Source organism: Pinus tabuliformis, chromosome 6 (genome assembly GCF_031772625.1).
Source record: "Pinus tabuliformis cultivar Carrire ecotype Pingquan chromosome 6, CPIR1, whole genome shotgun sequence".
Classification (NCBI taxonomy): domain Eukaryota; kingdom Viridiplantae; phylum Streptophyta; class Pinopsida; order Pinales; family Pinaceae; genus Pinus; species Pinus tabuliformis.
Window position 1 is genome coordinate 1,375,846,179 of NC_142292.1, and position 14,158 is coordinate 1,375,860,336.

The 14,158-nt window shown below is 34.7% G+C and overlaps 1 protein-coding gene across 1 annotated transcript; it reads left to right on the forward strand.

The window, feature by feature from the left end:
• Positions 1–550: 550 nt before the first annotated feature.
• Positions 551–2,255, forward strand: LOC149263757 (histone H3.3). Its single transcript, XM_089426666.1, has 5 exons — positions 551–673; positions 819–932; positions 1,071–1,147; positions 1,348–1,438; positions 1,778–2,255. The coding sequence occupies exons 2-5, from the start codon at positions 861–863 to the stop codon at positions 1,946–1,948; spliced, it is 411 nt and encodes a 136-aa protein (XP_089282792.1). The 5' UTR covers positions 551–673; positions 819–860; the 3' UTR covers positions 1,949–2,255.
• The last annotated feature ends 11,903 nt before the right edge of the window (positions 2,256–14,158 follow it).

Below are 14,158 nucleotides of genomic sequence, written 5' to 3' on the forward strand. Positions count from 1 at the left end.
TAAACCTCCACTTATAAAACATTAATCAATCCAAAAATGCACACCCCATCATAAAAAAACATTAAATGCTATGTAGCAAACTACTTACCTTGCCAAAAACCCTTGATTTAACCCAAGGAAAAATATCAACCCAAAAACCCATGATTTAACCCAGGGGAAAATATCAACCCAAAGAAACCTTTTTGAGGTGCCCATCCTCTAGTCCAGGTTAGCAACCCTCAACATAAATGCCTCCCATGTGATTGGTTGGTCCCTTTGCCAAGTCATTGTCCATATGAAACTTGGATAATCTTGGTTGACAAAATCCTCGTAACATAAGAAAACACAAAAATCTTATTCAACACTATCGAAGAGGGCGGACTCGATCCATGGCTTCACCAAAGTGACCAATGAGATAAAAGGCCGAGGATCACTAACAAAAAGTTTCTACCGTCGATTTCAATCGATAAGAAAATCGGACCGTCAGATCATAGCCAAAAGAAACACAAGAGTCGATCGAGAGACGCGGCGGTTAACAAGAGCACTAAAACAAAGCGGCCAAGTTATATACGATATCAAGTAAACGAGGTTTATGGGTATATATTCATTTTCGCACGCCTTTAACATTATTCTTGTTCGTTAACGGGTTCTCTCTAGCGTGGTCCGGAGGCGAGGCTCTACCAGAAACCCCAAGGTTAATATTTTGCTATGATGTCCGCGGATCTATGGTGGGATCTATGGTGGCTGGTGGCAAACATGGATCTGCAATGGGTTTTTTTGTGTTTGGGTATTCATGATTATGTGTCTGAGTTTTCTGTAATGTCTTTCTTATGGCACAGACTGTTATTTCGAATCCTCATACGAAGGTTTAGTTTGGCTCCATGGCTCGTACCAAGCAGACAGCTCGTAAGTCCACGGGAGGAAAGGCTCCCAGGAAGCAGCTCGCCACCAAGGTTAGTGTTTGCCTCAAATTGGGTTCAGTTTTACCTTTTCTTTTTTCCTCATAGACTGCTAGGGTTTTAATTATTGGCCTTTAGGGTTTCGATTAATAGATATTAGGGTTCTTAATGTTAGTGTTTTTAATGTTTCAGGCTGCTCGCAAGTCTGCTCCCACCACCGGTGGTGTGAAGAAGCCACACAGATATCGTCCCGGTACTGTTGCTCTTCGGTGAGTGGTTTTGTGTTATGCAAGGGCATGCTATTTGTCACTGGTTTAATTTATTTTTAGATGAATCTAAGCATTGATGATTTTTAGTGTTCTGAAACTGTGTGAAATCTTGCGATAGTTTCTCAAATGTTTTTCTATCTTAGTGCGTTTTCTTTTGTAAATTTATTTCTGAAACAAGTAATCTTTTGGGTGGGTTGCAGTGAAATTCGAAAATACCAGAAAAGTACTGAGCTTCTTATCCGAAAGCTGCCTTTCCAGAGATTGGTTCGAGAAATTGCGCAGGATTTCAAGGTATTTTTCTAAAAACTTGGATAGCCTTCAGAATGGCTATTACTGCATGGTTGATTATTTTTTTACTCTCCCTGTTTGATTTCAGAGTTTAAAAAGTCAAAAGTAATTAGTTGCTGTGAACATTGACAACTTTTAATTGAAAAGCGCTTCTTTCTTCTTCGGTGCAAAGTTCTTTCCATATTTTCAAGTTATTCTTTACTTGTACCTTAGTGGTAGTCTAAATTATTATAATTTATTTGTTTGGTTAAAATGAATGAGTAAGTCATTAAATTTTGTTTTCTTTATGTTTGGTTGTTTTTGAATAGTCTCCTAAAAGGTTTGGAAGTGTGTTGGTTTCAGACGGATCTGCGTTTCCAGAGCCATGCGGTTTTAGCTTTGCAGGAGGCCGCTGAGGCTTACCTTGTGGGTCTATTCGAAGATACCAACTTGTGTGCTATTCATGCTAAGAGGGTTACTATTATGCCCAAGGATATACAACTGGCCAGAAGGATTCGTGGCGAAAGGGCCTAAGCTTCCGTTCTCTGAAATATGTGCGCCATTTAAGATCACCATTTTTTGATATATAATTGCCTCCTATGTACTTATTAGACTGCTACTTTGAATATGTACTGATTTGTTATGTGAGTTATGCAACTCTGATTTCTGGTCGCAGTACATTCTAAATGAACCACCATATTGCGTATTTCCTTAGTGATTAAACTTCATATGGTGGATTTAAGCCTGCTGGATTTTGTTAGATGTTCAAGCAACTGACTTGAAAGTCTATTTATTTTTGAAGATTGAATATACTGTTTGAAAAGTGAACTGTTATAAATTTGATGAGCTGTTCATTACGATATGTGTTCTCTGTTTTTTGTGTGGGTACAATGAGGATTGATACTTATTCATATATTGTATATTATAGTTGTAGATATCTTGTGGATAATTTCCAGGCATGGAAATTGTTTTTTTTTTTATTTTTATTTTTATTTTTATTTTTATTTGATCTGTTGTTGTTTGTTGTTTTGTTAGTTTTTGTTTCTTTGGCAACCATTTATGAGTTTCAGTGGTTCTAGATTTTATGGTTTCTTTAATGCAACTAATTGTATTCTACATTGTAAAAGCCAGTAAAATGTCAAAATCCTACGCAGAATACGTTGCAATCTCTTCATAAGACCTTGACAGGTTTATTGACTCTGTAATCGAGATATATTTGGCTAGTCTTGAATATGAATCGGATGCTTTTTTAACCTGTCAGTACTCACCCTTCTGAAAAACCATATTGGAGTAAATTGGACTTTTTGATTGGAAGACCTTCAGTACTCACCCTTCTGAAAAACCATATTGGAGTAAATTCAACCATTTGATTGAGAGACACAACATCTGAGTTTCATTGAGAAAATTCTCGTATTTCGTCTGTAATGTTACGCCACTTGCTCCCAAATTCTAAACAGTTATTGACACGAAGAATCAAGATACGCCTTTTATATTTTAAGGGCTTCTTGATACATATTCTTTAATTCGTATTCAATACGATCCAATATTTCATGCGAAGTTACCTCGTTTAGCCTTTAATTCTCACAAAGGCTGAGTAAACTGAAATTACATCTGTGAGTCTGTAATTTTGCTAATACCGGTGAATGTATAGTTGGAATCAGCTCTATTATGCGTTGAATTTAGCTGTAAAGTGTACCTTACTTTTGAATTGAGACGCGTTTCACATATTTTCCTTTCGCATATTTTCCTAGCACAGTGAAGTGTGTTTCGCGAGCATGTTTTATTAGCATAATAAGCCCATCAAATGCTTATGCGGATTGGATTAGTTTAGCTTACCTGAAATCAGTCAAATCAACTAGTCAATGTATCCCCAAAAATAGGATTATAATCAGTATGAAAATCAATTAATGAACATATCACCGAAAATATGATCAAATTAAGTAAAAACAATGTTTTATTTACCAAAATATGTGAAAAGTATAATTGTTGTATACTGGTATATGTTGTAATTTGTTTCATAAGTCAATAGCAGTTAATGTTGAATGATGCTTGCTGTATAATTGTTGAATACAGTTTTTTTTTTTTTTGTTTTGTTTTGTTTTGTTTTTTTTTTTTTTTAATCCTTTTATGTTCTTGTTTTTTTAATTATTTGTTTGTTTGTTTGTTTTTTTTGTTTGGTTCTATTTTCGCTTGTTTTGTTATCTTTATTTCTATTTTATTTATTATTATTATTTTTTTTTTTTAATTTTTTTTTTTTAATTGTCTATTATTTCTTAGGCCTTTGTTTATCTATTCTCTATCTATATTATTATATCTTAATGGAGGCTGCTGCTTTGTTTGTTCTCATGGAGGAAGCTTTGTTTGTTCTCATGGAGGAAGCCTGTTTGTACTCCTTGGGCTTTTGCAATTGCAATTTGCATTTGATGTTATATTTTGTTAGTGGGGATGCCATTTGATGTTATGTTTTACGAGTGGTGGTGCCATTTGATATGATGTTTTACAAGTGGAGGTGCCATTTGATGTACTGTCTTATGGTGCCATTTGATATAATGTTTTACTAGTGGAGGTGCCATTTGATGTAATGTCTTGTATTGCCATTTGATATAATGTTTTATGAGTGGAGGTGCCATTTGATGTAATGTCTTATGGTTCCATTGATATAATGTTTCACGAGTTGAGGTGAGTTGAGGCGCCATTTGATGTCATGTCTTAGAGTGGAGGTGCCATTTGATGTAATGTTTTATGGTGCCATTTGATGTAATGTTTTATGGTGCCATTTGATATATAATGTTTTATGAGTGGAGGTGCCATTTGATGTATAATGTTTTATGGTGCCATTTGATGTATAATGTTTTATGGTGCCATTTGATATAATGTTTTACGGGTGGAGGTGCCATTTGATGTAATGTCTTATGAGGTGAGGTGTCATTTGAATGTCTTATGAGGTGAGGTGTCATTTGATGTCATGTCTTACGAGTGGAGGTGCCATTCGATGTCCATTTCTTTTATGGGTGGAGGTGCCATTTGATGTAATGTTGAGGTTGCGCGGGGTGGAGGTGCTATTTGATGTAATGTTGAGGTTGCGCGTTGATAGTGAAATTTGGCTTTGGACATAATTTTGAAACATCTTTGGTGCATGAATGTTTCACATCTTTATGTTTTCAATAACGTGCTTGATAAGGATCCCATGATTCTTTATGTTTTCAATAATGTGCTTGATAAGGATCCCATGATTATTTCACATCTCTTTATGTTTGGTTTGTGATGTGAAATTGAGTTTGACAAAGCTATGGTTTCACATTTTATGTTTGTGATGTGAAATTGAGTTTGACAAAACTATGGGTTTGTCTGACCTATGTTTTCTCCTATGCGTAGGTTTATTTCACACCTCTATACCACTATCACACCTCACACCTCTCCTATGCACAGGGTTATTTCACACCTCTATGCTACTATCACACCTCTCCTATGCACATGTTTATTTCACACCTCTCCTATGCATAGGGTTATTTCACACCTTTATACTACTAACAAAACCTCTCGTATGCACAGGGTTATTTCACACCTTTATACTATTAACAAAACCTCTCCTATGCACAGGGTTATTTCACACCTTTATACTACTAACAAAATAGTGGAGTTAGTAGTTGGGGTTTGTCTCTGACCTAGCCGGTACTACTATCACACCTCTATTCTACTAACAAAAACACCTCTATACTACTCACACCTCTCCAAAAACACCTCTATACTACTGACACCTCTCCTATGCACAGGGTTATTTCACACCTCTATACTACTAACAGAATAGTTAGTAGTTGAGTTAGTAATTGGGTTTGTCTCTGACCTAGCCGATACTACTATCACACCTCTATTCTACTAACAAAATAGTAGTGGTTTGTCTTTGACCTAGCTGGTATTAGGTCTCTGATCTCTATACTACTAACAAAATAGTAGTTGGTGTTTGTCTCTGACCTAGTTTATGATGCTTTTGAAAAATTTATATATGTTTGTCTATGACCAATTTAGCATAAATTATGGGTTGACAGTGTGTGCCTTGCATGTGATGAATAGTATATTTGCATGTGATGAATAGTATATGGGTTAACTGTGTGTGCAAGGTATGAGTTAGCAAGGTATGGGCTAATTATGTGTCCCTTCATGTGATAAATGATGACAGATTGTCATGCTTAGGACTGTCTTTACATTTTTATTAGTTTAGTTCTTTATTTTGACAAACCTTATGGTTTTTTTGTTTTTTGTTTTTTGTTTTTTTGTTTTTATTATGTATCTTCTGGTTTGAATTTGAATGATTGTTATGATGATAATTTTTTTTTTTTTTTTTATTTTTTATTTTTTTTTTTTCTTTAATTGTCTATTCTATTTTGTCTTCTGTTTATTTTTGTTAATGTAGAAGATAAAGGTTTTTGAAATAGCTATTAAAAGTTATGGGTGGTTTGAACCATGCGAAAATCATTAGAATAAGTGTTTCTTTGAGCAACCTTTACTTTTTTATGCGTAGTTTTTTCTTTTGTTTTGTTTTATGCTTAATCTCCTTGTTCGAATGATTGTTACGATGATAATTTGTTTACTTCCATTTTTATTAATGTAGAAGATGGAGGCTCTTGAAATGGCCATTAGAAGTTATGGGTGGATTGAACCATGTGAAGAAATACCCTTCGGTTTGCTTTTTTCGAGGTTTTTAGGAAATCAATGTGTTTTTAGTCGCTTCTGGTTAATCTTGTGTAAACATAAAATAAAATTATATTGTATGCGTGCAGTTTGTGACAGTTTAATACGTGTCATTACTGTGTCAAATTTTATGAGATCTCTTGTTTACTTATATTTTTATTAATGTAAAAGATGGAGGCTTTTGAAATGGATATTAGAAGTTATGGCTGGTTTGAACCATGTGACAGTTTAATACGTGTCATTACTGTGTCAAATTTTATGAGATCTCTTGTTGTTTACTTTTATTTTTATTAATGTAAAAGATGGAGGCTTTTGAAATGGCTATTAGAAGTTATGGCTGGTTTGAACCATGTGAGGAAATACCCCGAGGGTTTGCTTTTGTTTTGGAGGTTTTTTAGGAAATCAGTGTGTTTGAAGTTACTTGTGGTTAATCTTGTGTAAACATAAAATAAAATTACATTGTGCATGCAGTTTGTGACAGTTTTATACGTGTCACTACTGTTTCAAATTTTATGAGATCGCTTGTAAGTGCGCTTGGCTTCTTAAGGTTACGTCGTTATTTAGATATTGAATTTTATGAGATCGCTTGTAAGTGCGCTTGGCTTCTTAAGGTTACGTTGTTATTTAGATATTGTATGTGGTTTAGATTTGATGTAGTTTTTCTTGATTAATTTTATTTAAACTTTTAAGTTTATGATGTTATTTAGGTATTTTTTTAGATTTGACGTGGCTTTTCTGGATTTATTGCATTGATGCATCGAGATAATGTACAAGTTTATAATGAGATGATGTAAGTTTATGATCTTTAATATTTTTTCTTAGATTTGATGTGGCTTTTCTGGAATCATTGCATTGATGCATGAAGATTGCATGTGGTGTGCGCACGTTTTAAATTAGCTAGGTATTGTTCATCATTCATCATCAAGACAATGCATGTGGTGTAGGCATGTTTTAAATCCAGCTAGTATTCTTAAGACAATGCATGTGGTGTATGCATGTGTTAAAGACAATGCATGAAGTGTATATATGTGCAAGACAATGCATGAAGTGTATATATGTGCAAGACAATGCATAAAGTGTAATGTATACATGGATAGTATGTTTTTGTTGTGTTTTTCTTTTGACACTAGGTTTTTTTTTAACACTGTTTGATTAATTATTGAGCCAATACAGGGAGGTTTATGTATAGTATTCTTGCGTGTATAGTTTATTTATTTAACGCTAGGATTCATACCTAATTGTTCCGGTGATGCAATGATGGTAGTGTGTGAATGTAGTTAGAGTACTAGTTTGTATATGCACCAATGATACTGTGTAAATGTTAGAATACGATTGTGTAAATGTTAGAATACGATTGGTTATTTGATTGTATTTTGCATTAATGGTAGTGTGAATTTATTTAAATTTCTATTTGATTATATATATATATATTTTTTTTTTTGGTAAGTTTTGCTGATTTGAAGGGGGAGAAAATATTTTGACGTTTTTAATACAATGAATATATTTTTTATTTTTAATAAAGGTGACAATTAAAAGTGAATATATTTCTTATTTTTAATAAAGGTGAATTAAAAGTGAATATGTTAGTGTAAATGTTAGAATACGATTGTGTAAATGTTAGAATACGATTGGTTATTTGATTGTATTTTGCATTAATGGTAGTGTGAATTTATTTAAATTTCTATTTGATTATATATATATATTTTTTTTTTTTTTTTTTTTTTTTTTGGGTAAGTTTTGCTGATTTGAAGGGGGGAGAAAATATTTTGACGTTTTTAATACAATGAATATATTTTTTATTTTTAATAAAGGTGACAATTAAAAGTGAATATATTTCTTATTTTTAATAAAGGTGAATTAAAAGTGAATATGTTAGTGTATTGTTTCTTTGTGGAGCAGGGAGCGCTGATATTTGTTATAAAGGCTGAGTAGAAATAATTGCCTTGATAAGAACAACATGCCTAACAAGGTTGGCCATTGAGCTACTTAAGAGGCAAATTTCCCTTAATTTTTTTAGGACTCCTTCCCATGCTTGAGATTGATAAGAACAACATGCTTAACAAGGTTGAGCCATTGAGCTCCCTAAGGGGCAAATTTTCCTTTAAATTTTGTTAGGACTCCGTCACATGCTTGAGATGATGTGATGCGCTGAGAATTGTTACAAAGTGATGCGTTAAGAATTGTTATGAAGACAATAGAAATAATTGCTTTGATAAGAACAATTGTGCATCATCAGTGAAAATCAAATCATCAACATATAACACAATAATAAACAATTTATCTTATACCAAGATATGATAGGTTCGCCTTTGCTTCATTTTTGGTGAAGCCAAAATTGACGAGTTGCTTGTTTGAGACCGTACAATGCTCGCTTCAGTCTGCACACATGAGACTCCATCAAATATCTCAAAACTTTTTGGTTGTTTGATGTACACTTCTTCAATAAACCTATTGATAAACATTATATTTACATCCATTTGGTGGATTTTACACTCCATTTGCGCGACTAGTGCAAGAATTGAGTTAATGGATGAGTACTTTGCTACATGAGAAAATGTCTTCTCAGTGAATTCTCTCAACTTGAGAGTACCCCTTGGTTGCAAATTTGACTTTATGCTTCTTTATGTTCCCATCTGTTTTTTGCTTCACTTTGAAGATCCATCTAGAACCCACCACTGATTTATCTGTTGGTCTTGGGACCACTTCCCAAACTTTGTTCTTTACAATGGATTTATATTCCTCCATTGCATGAACCCATACAAGTTTCTCTATTGCTTCCTCGAAAGAGGATGGCTAAGTGCCTATGAGCTCAATCATTAGATCCATGTAGTGAGTGTATCGCTCAAGCGATTTTCTGTTTGCGCAAATTTGAAGGAGTACCCACATTCTCTCTTACATCATGCACAAGTTTTTAAGCTTCTCTAGTTCTTTTCGTACCTTCTCTAGATGGTTTTGCTTGAGTGGATGTATTCACTCTCTGCTCCTTAATTTGTGGTTTCTCCACAACTTCCCAAGGCTCCTCCTTTGGAGCTAAAATCTCCTCTTTTGGTGGGATTTGAAACTCCCTCTTAAGAGAGCAGCGAAAATCTCCTCTTTTGGTGGGATTTGAAACTCCCTCTTAAGAGAGCACCACATTGTTATCTTCTCATCAAACTTTATATCCATTCTTACCATTGCGATTCTGAGGGATGGAAAGTACATATGGTTGTTGTGGGGAGTCCCTGTGTAACCCACAAATACCCCCAATTTTGTAGTCGGCTCAAACTTCTTATTTGATTCTTTGAAGAGATGGCAATAAACATAAGCTCCAAAAATCTTGAAGTGCGACACATCCGACTTTCTCCTCCGTGAAAGCCTCCTTCGGTGTAATCATTCCTAGAATTTGATGAGGACTCCGGTTCTGCATATAGACTGTTGTGTTGCATGCCTCAATCCACAAATGCAGAGGTATGCTTTGGTCATGCAACATCTCCTTGGTGCTTCCACAATACTACTGTTCTTTCTCTCAACCACCCCATTCTATTGTGGGTTGTGGGGTTTTTGTCAACTTTCGTCGAATGTCTTTTTTCGCAGATAAATTTTTAAATTCTTTTGATATGAACTCACCTCCATTATTGCTCTTGAGAGCCTTCACCTTTTTGCCATTTTCTTTTTCAACCAATGCCTTGAATTCTACGAGCTTCGAGAATGTCTCATCTTTCTTCCGCATGAAGAAGAGCCAACACTTCTATGATAAATCATCAATAAAAATGACACAATATTTGTGTTCGGACATTAGTTTAGCACTTTGTTTAGTATTTGAGAAGTGGAGGCATTAATTTAGCACTTACGATTTTCAAATATTTTCCCCAATTGTTTTTTATTCAATAAAGCATTTTGTCAAACACTTGACACAAAAGTTGCAAGTTTTCCAACACAAACTAATTGGTGGCCCATACAACATCAATGATCTACTAGTTTCTATGATACTATTTTGTAACATACCCAATTACGTAATTTAACTATAATCAACATTATTAAATAAATAGTATAGGAAATTGTCATATAGCAATAGAAATAACAATGCCCACAACATATTAATGCATGACCAATGTACACATTCATCCATTCCAAAATATAACTTATAATTTCTACTTATACATGGAATATAAACAATTGGTCTACAAAAAAACATAACAATATTCATGTCTAAGTTTTCTGGGATATATTTATTTCAACATTCTCCATGAATGTGGAATTATTTGGGTTACCTAAAAAATTATTTACTACCATTTGATACAGTTGAAACCGAATTTACATAACATTAGCGTAATTCTTGCCTCTACATTATAACTAATAGTTGTAATAGCCTTTTAAACCTGCAAATAAATATATATCAGAGATTGCAAAAAAGCCCTTTGAAGGCAATGCTAATTTCTAAGCTTCTATTTTCATGTAATTGTTGATTTTTATGATGCAAATTATACTAACACTTATTTCTAAAACTTTATAATTAATTCCAAAGATTTTGACGATTATTTTGCATTTTCAATATATCATTAGGCAATTACACATTCATAAATTCAACCATAGAGGCAATAGAGCAATAGGTATCACAATGCACAAAGAGAAAACAAGATTTTTACCTTGGGAAAACTTGCTAGGGGGAAAACCCAACCAACCTTTTCCTTATAGAATCAAAGTCAAACTAATCAGCAAGATGACAACCACAAGACGCCAAGCCAAAATTCACCAAAATCATTGTAGGAATCCTTTTCACAAACTAGCTCTAGGTCTGCACAAGGGCCAAATTTTGGCCTCTCCTTTATCTTTGAATTTTGGATATGTGACAAGAATTTACCACAGAAAATTTGGACTTGTAATTTCACATGTGTGAGGGAGGGAGAAGGATAGGGCGTGTGGGGGTATCTTGTTGGAGTCAACTTCTTCTTCTCCCTTCAACTCAAACTTCTTCTTCCTCGTCGTCCTTCTATACCAGATTAGAAATATACTTGATTGGTGAGAGATGAAAATTGCTTGCGGTGGAGATCAAGTGGTCTCTATTTATACAATTGGAAGGGGTTGAATAGGAGCCTATTGGGGCAGGGATGACACATCATTGGTAGGTTGACTTGGGCTTTTTGTGGTGTCTAGAATGCTAATTCAAATTTTCATTTTCCCGCTCTTAATAAGATCATGAAGAACATATGCTTTGTAAGAATCTCAACTCTCTGCTCATAAGTGGGAATACACTGGAGCTTCATTGCTCCCTTTGTAACATATCACAAATGTAGTGGTACTTGATATAAATATGTTTCGTCTTATCATGAAACACTGGATTGTTTGTTAGCTTCACACAACTTTTGTTGTCAAAGAATAGCACAGACGATTCCAACATCTAATCGAACAAATCAAAGAGTAGCTTACAAAGCCATATTCCTTCACAACATGCCAAACAAGATGCAATATACTCTAATTCTGCAATACTGAGTGCGACCTATGTCTACTTCTTGCTCATCTAGGATATCATAACAGAGCCTAAACTAAAACATATACTAGATGTACTCTATCAATGCAATACCATGTAGATATCTCAATATATGATTTTCCTCAATACAATGCTCATGTCTCGGTTCCATCTGGTAATGGTTCAAAGTGTTCACTACAAAGCAAATGTTTGGCATGTTGTTAACCAAATACATCAACGATCCAATCAACTATTGGTACATGGATATATCTACCAATTCAGAGTCAAAATCCCATAGATTTCTTAGATTCGTCACCATAGGAGTTTCCATATACTTGCATTCCATCATTCCAAACCTCTGAAGGATCTTGATGACATATTTTCCTTGCCCGAGAAGGATTTCCCAGGTTTCTGCCATTCTTCCAAAATAGTAATGCATCAAGCCAAGATCCTTCATGTGAAGTTCAAAGGCCAACTCCCTAAGATGCTCTACACTCAATTAGTATCACAGGGTCACTCTTCACAACCATGATATATAGGTTTGGATCAACATCGCTCTTGGAGAAACCAAGTCTCATCAGATATCCATAAATTCTAGAATACTAAGCTCTTGGTGCTTGCTTAAGTCCATACAAGGCCGCCTTCAATCTGCACATGTGATATTATCTCCCATGAACCTCAAAACCTTGAGGTTTCCTGCTCGAGGTGTAACTTCCATTCCATAAACAAAGTAAGAGAAACAAGAGATCTAATTGTGGTGTACTTGGAAACTAGTGCAAAGTTTTGATCATAATCTTCTCCCTCTATTTGGGAGAACTCTCTAGCCACGATTCTTGCCTTGTATTTGTTAATTCTCCCATTTGCTGCATGCTTGATATTATATATCGATTTTGAGGTTACAACAAACTTTCTTTCAGGTCTTAGAACAATCTGCGAAACATCGTTCTTCATAATAGATTGGTATTCTTCCATCATTGCATCCTTCCAAACTTGTTGGGTGGATGCTTCCTCGATGTTACAAGGTTCAAAGTTAATGTTTCATAACCATAATACCCCTTAGGTCTCTTAGATTTCTTGAAGGTGCTCCATGGTGTCACATATACTTTTGCATCCTTCAAAGTAGATTTGAGCCAAGTTGGCCTTTTTCTAGTTTCTGGAACAACCACATGATCTAATGGTTCACAATGTCCTTTTGGAATTTCTTCATGATCTTTAGGATGTGTTGAGGATGTGGGAGGACCCCGTAACTTCTTCTTTGGGTGCCACATGCTCCTCTTGATCATCGATGTCCATGTGATCTTCTCTAGATTTCCAATAAGCGACAACTTCATCAAAAGTCACGTCCTTGCTTATTTCAACCAGTCGTTGCCTTGGAACATAGATCCTATAGGATTTTGATGAATAACTGTACCCAATTAAAATCCCCCTCTTTTTTGATGGTTCTAACTTATTTATCCTATCCTTGGGTACATGTATGAACACTAAACAACCAAAGATTCTCAGATGTTCAACCTGTGGTTTTTGATCAGTGAATACTTCTTCAAGACTCTTATCTTTTATAATTAAATGAAGACTTTTATTTAGAATTTAGATGGATTTTTTCACTGCTTCTTCCCACAAGAACATTGGCACATCTTGATCATGTATCGTTTTGTTCAATTTTTTTTCAATAGATATGCTCTTTCTCTCAACCACTCCATTACGTTGAGGATTATAGGGAACTATCAACTCCCTCTTAATTATAGCTTCCTTACAAAAGACAATGAGTTCCTTGGACGTGTATTTTCCTCCATTATATGATATTCGAGTCTTTGTCTTCTTCCTTTTTAGGTTCTCCACTTCAGCGTTGATTTCTTGAAATTTTCTGAAGACTTCATCTTTTGATTTCATAAGATAGATCTACATCTTATGTTAGAAGTCATCGATAAAGGATACATAGTGGAAAGCACCTCCAAGATATTTCATCGACATAGGACCACATACATCATAGTGGACTAGATCCAAAATCTCTTTGGACCTATGTTCACTTCTTGGAAAGGGTTTCTTGACATTCTTTCCAAGAGCGCATCCTTTACACACACCTTCATGATCTATTTGAAAATATGGTGCACGTAAGATAATCTGCTACAAAGATGGCAAGGATTTATAATGAAGGTGAGCATATATTCTATGCCATAGATCACATGGATTGATATCGTTATTTACTAAAGATTTGGGAGGTTTCCCTAGGAGTTTATACAATCTTCCTTCATGAGTCCCAATAACCCTAGCATAATTTATACATGAACCCTTGACCCAAACAATGAATTTCCCATAAATAAAGGTCACTCTATCTCTTCTATCTTCTAAACATGAAGTTGAAACCAAATTATTTTTCAAACCTGGAACATATAGTATGTTTCTCAAGTGAAAAATTTCGCTTATTTCCAAATTGACAGATGTGGGCCCAATTCCTTTGACTGCATAGATGTTATTGTCTCCAAGCTACACCTTTTGAGTCAATCTCTTTTCCATCAAAATTGTAAGATGATCACGATCCCCTGTCATATGCCTTGAAGCTCCATTATCGATCAACCATATGCTGTGGTTATCTATGAGTGATCCTACAA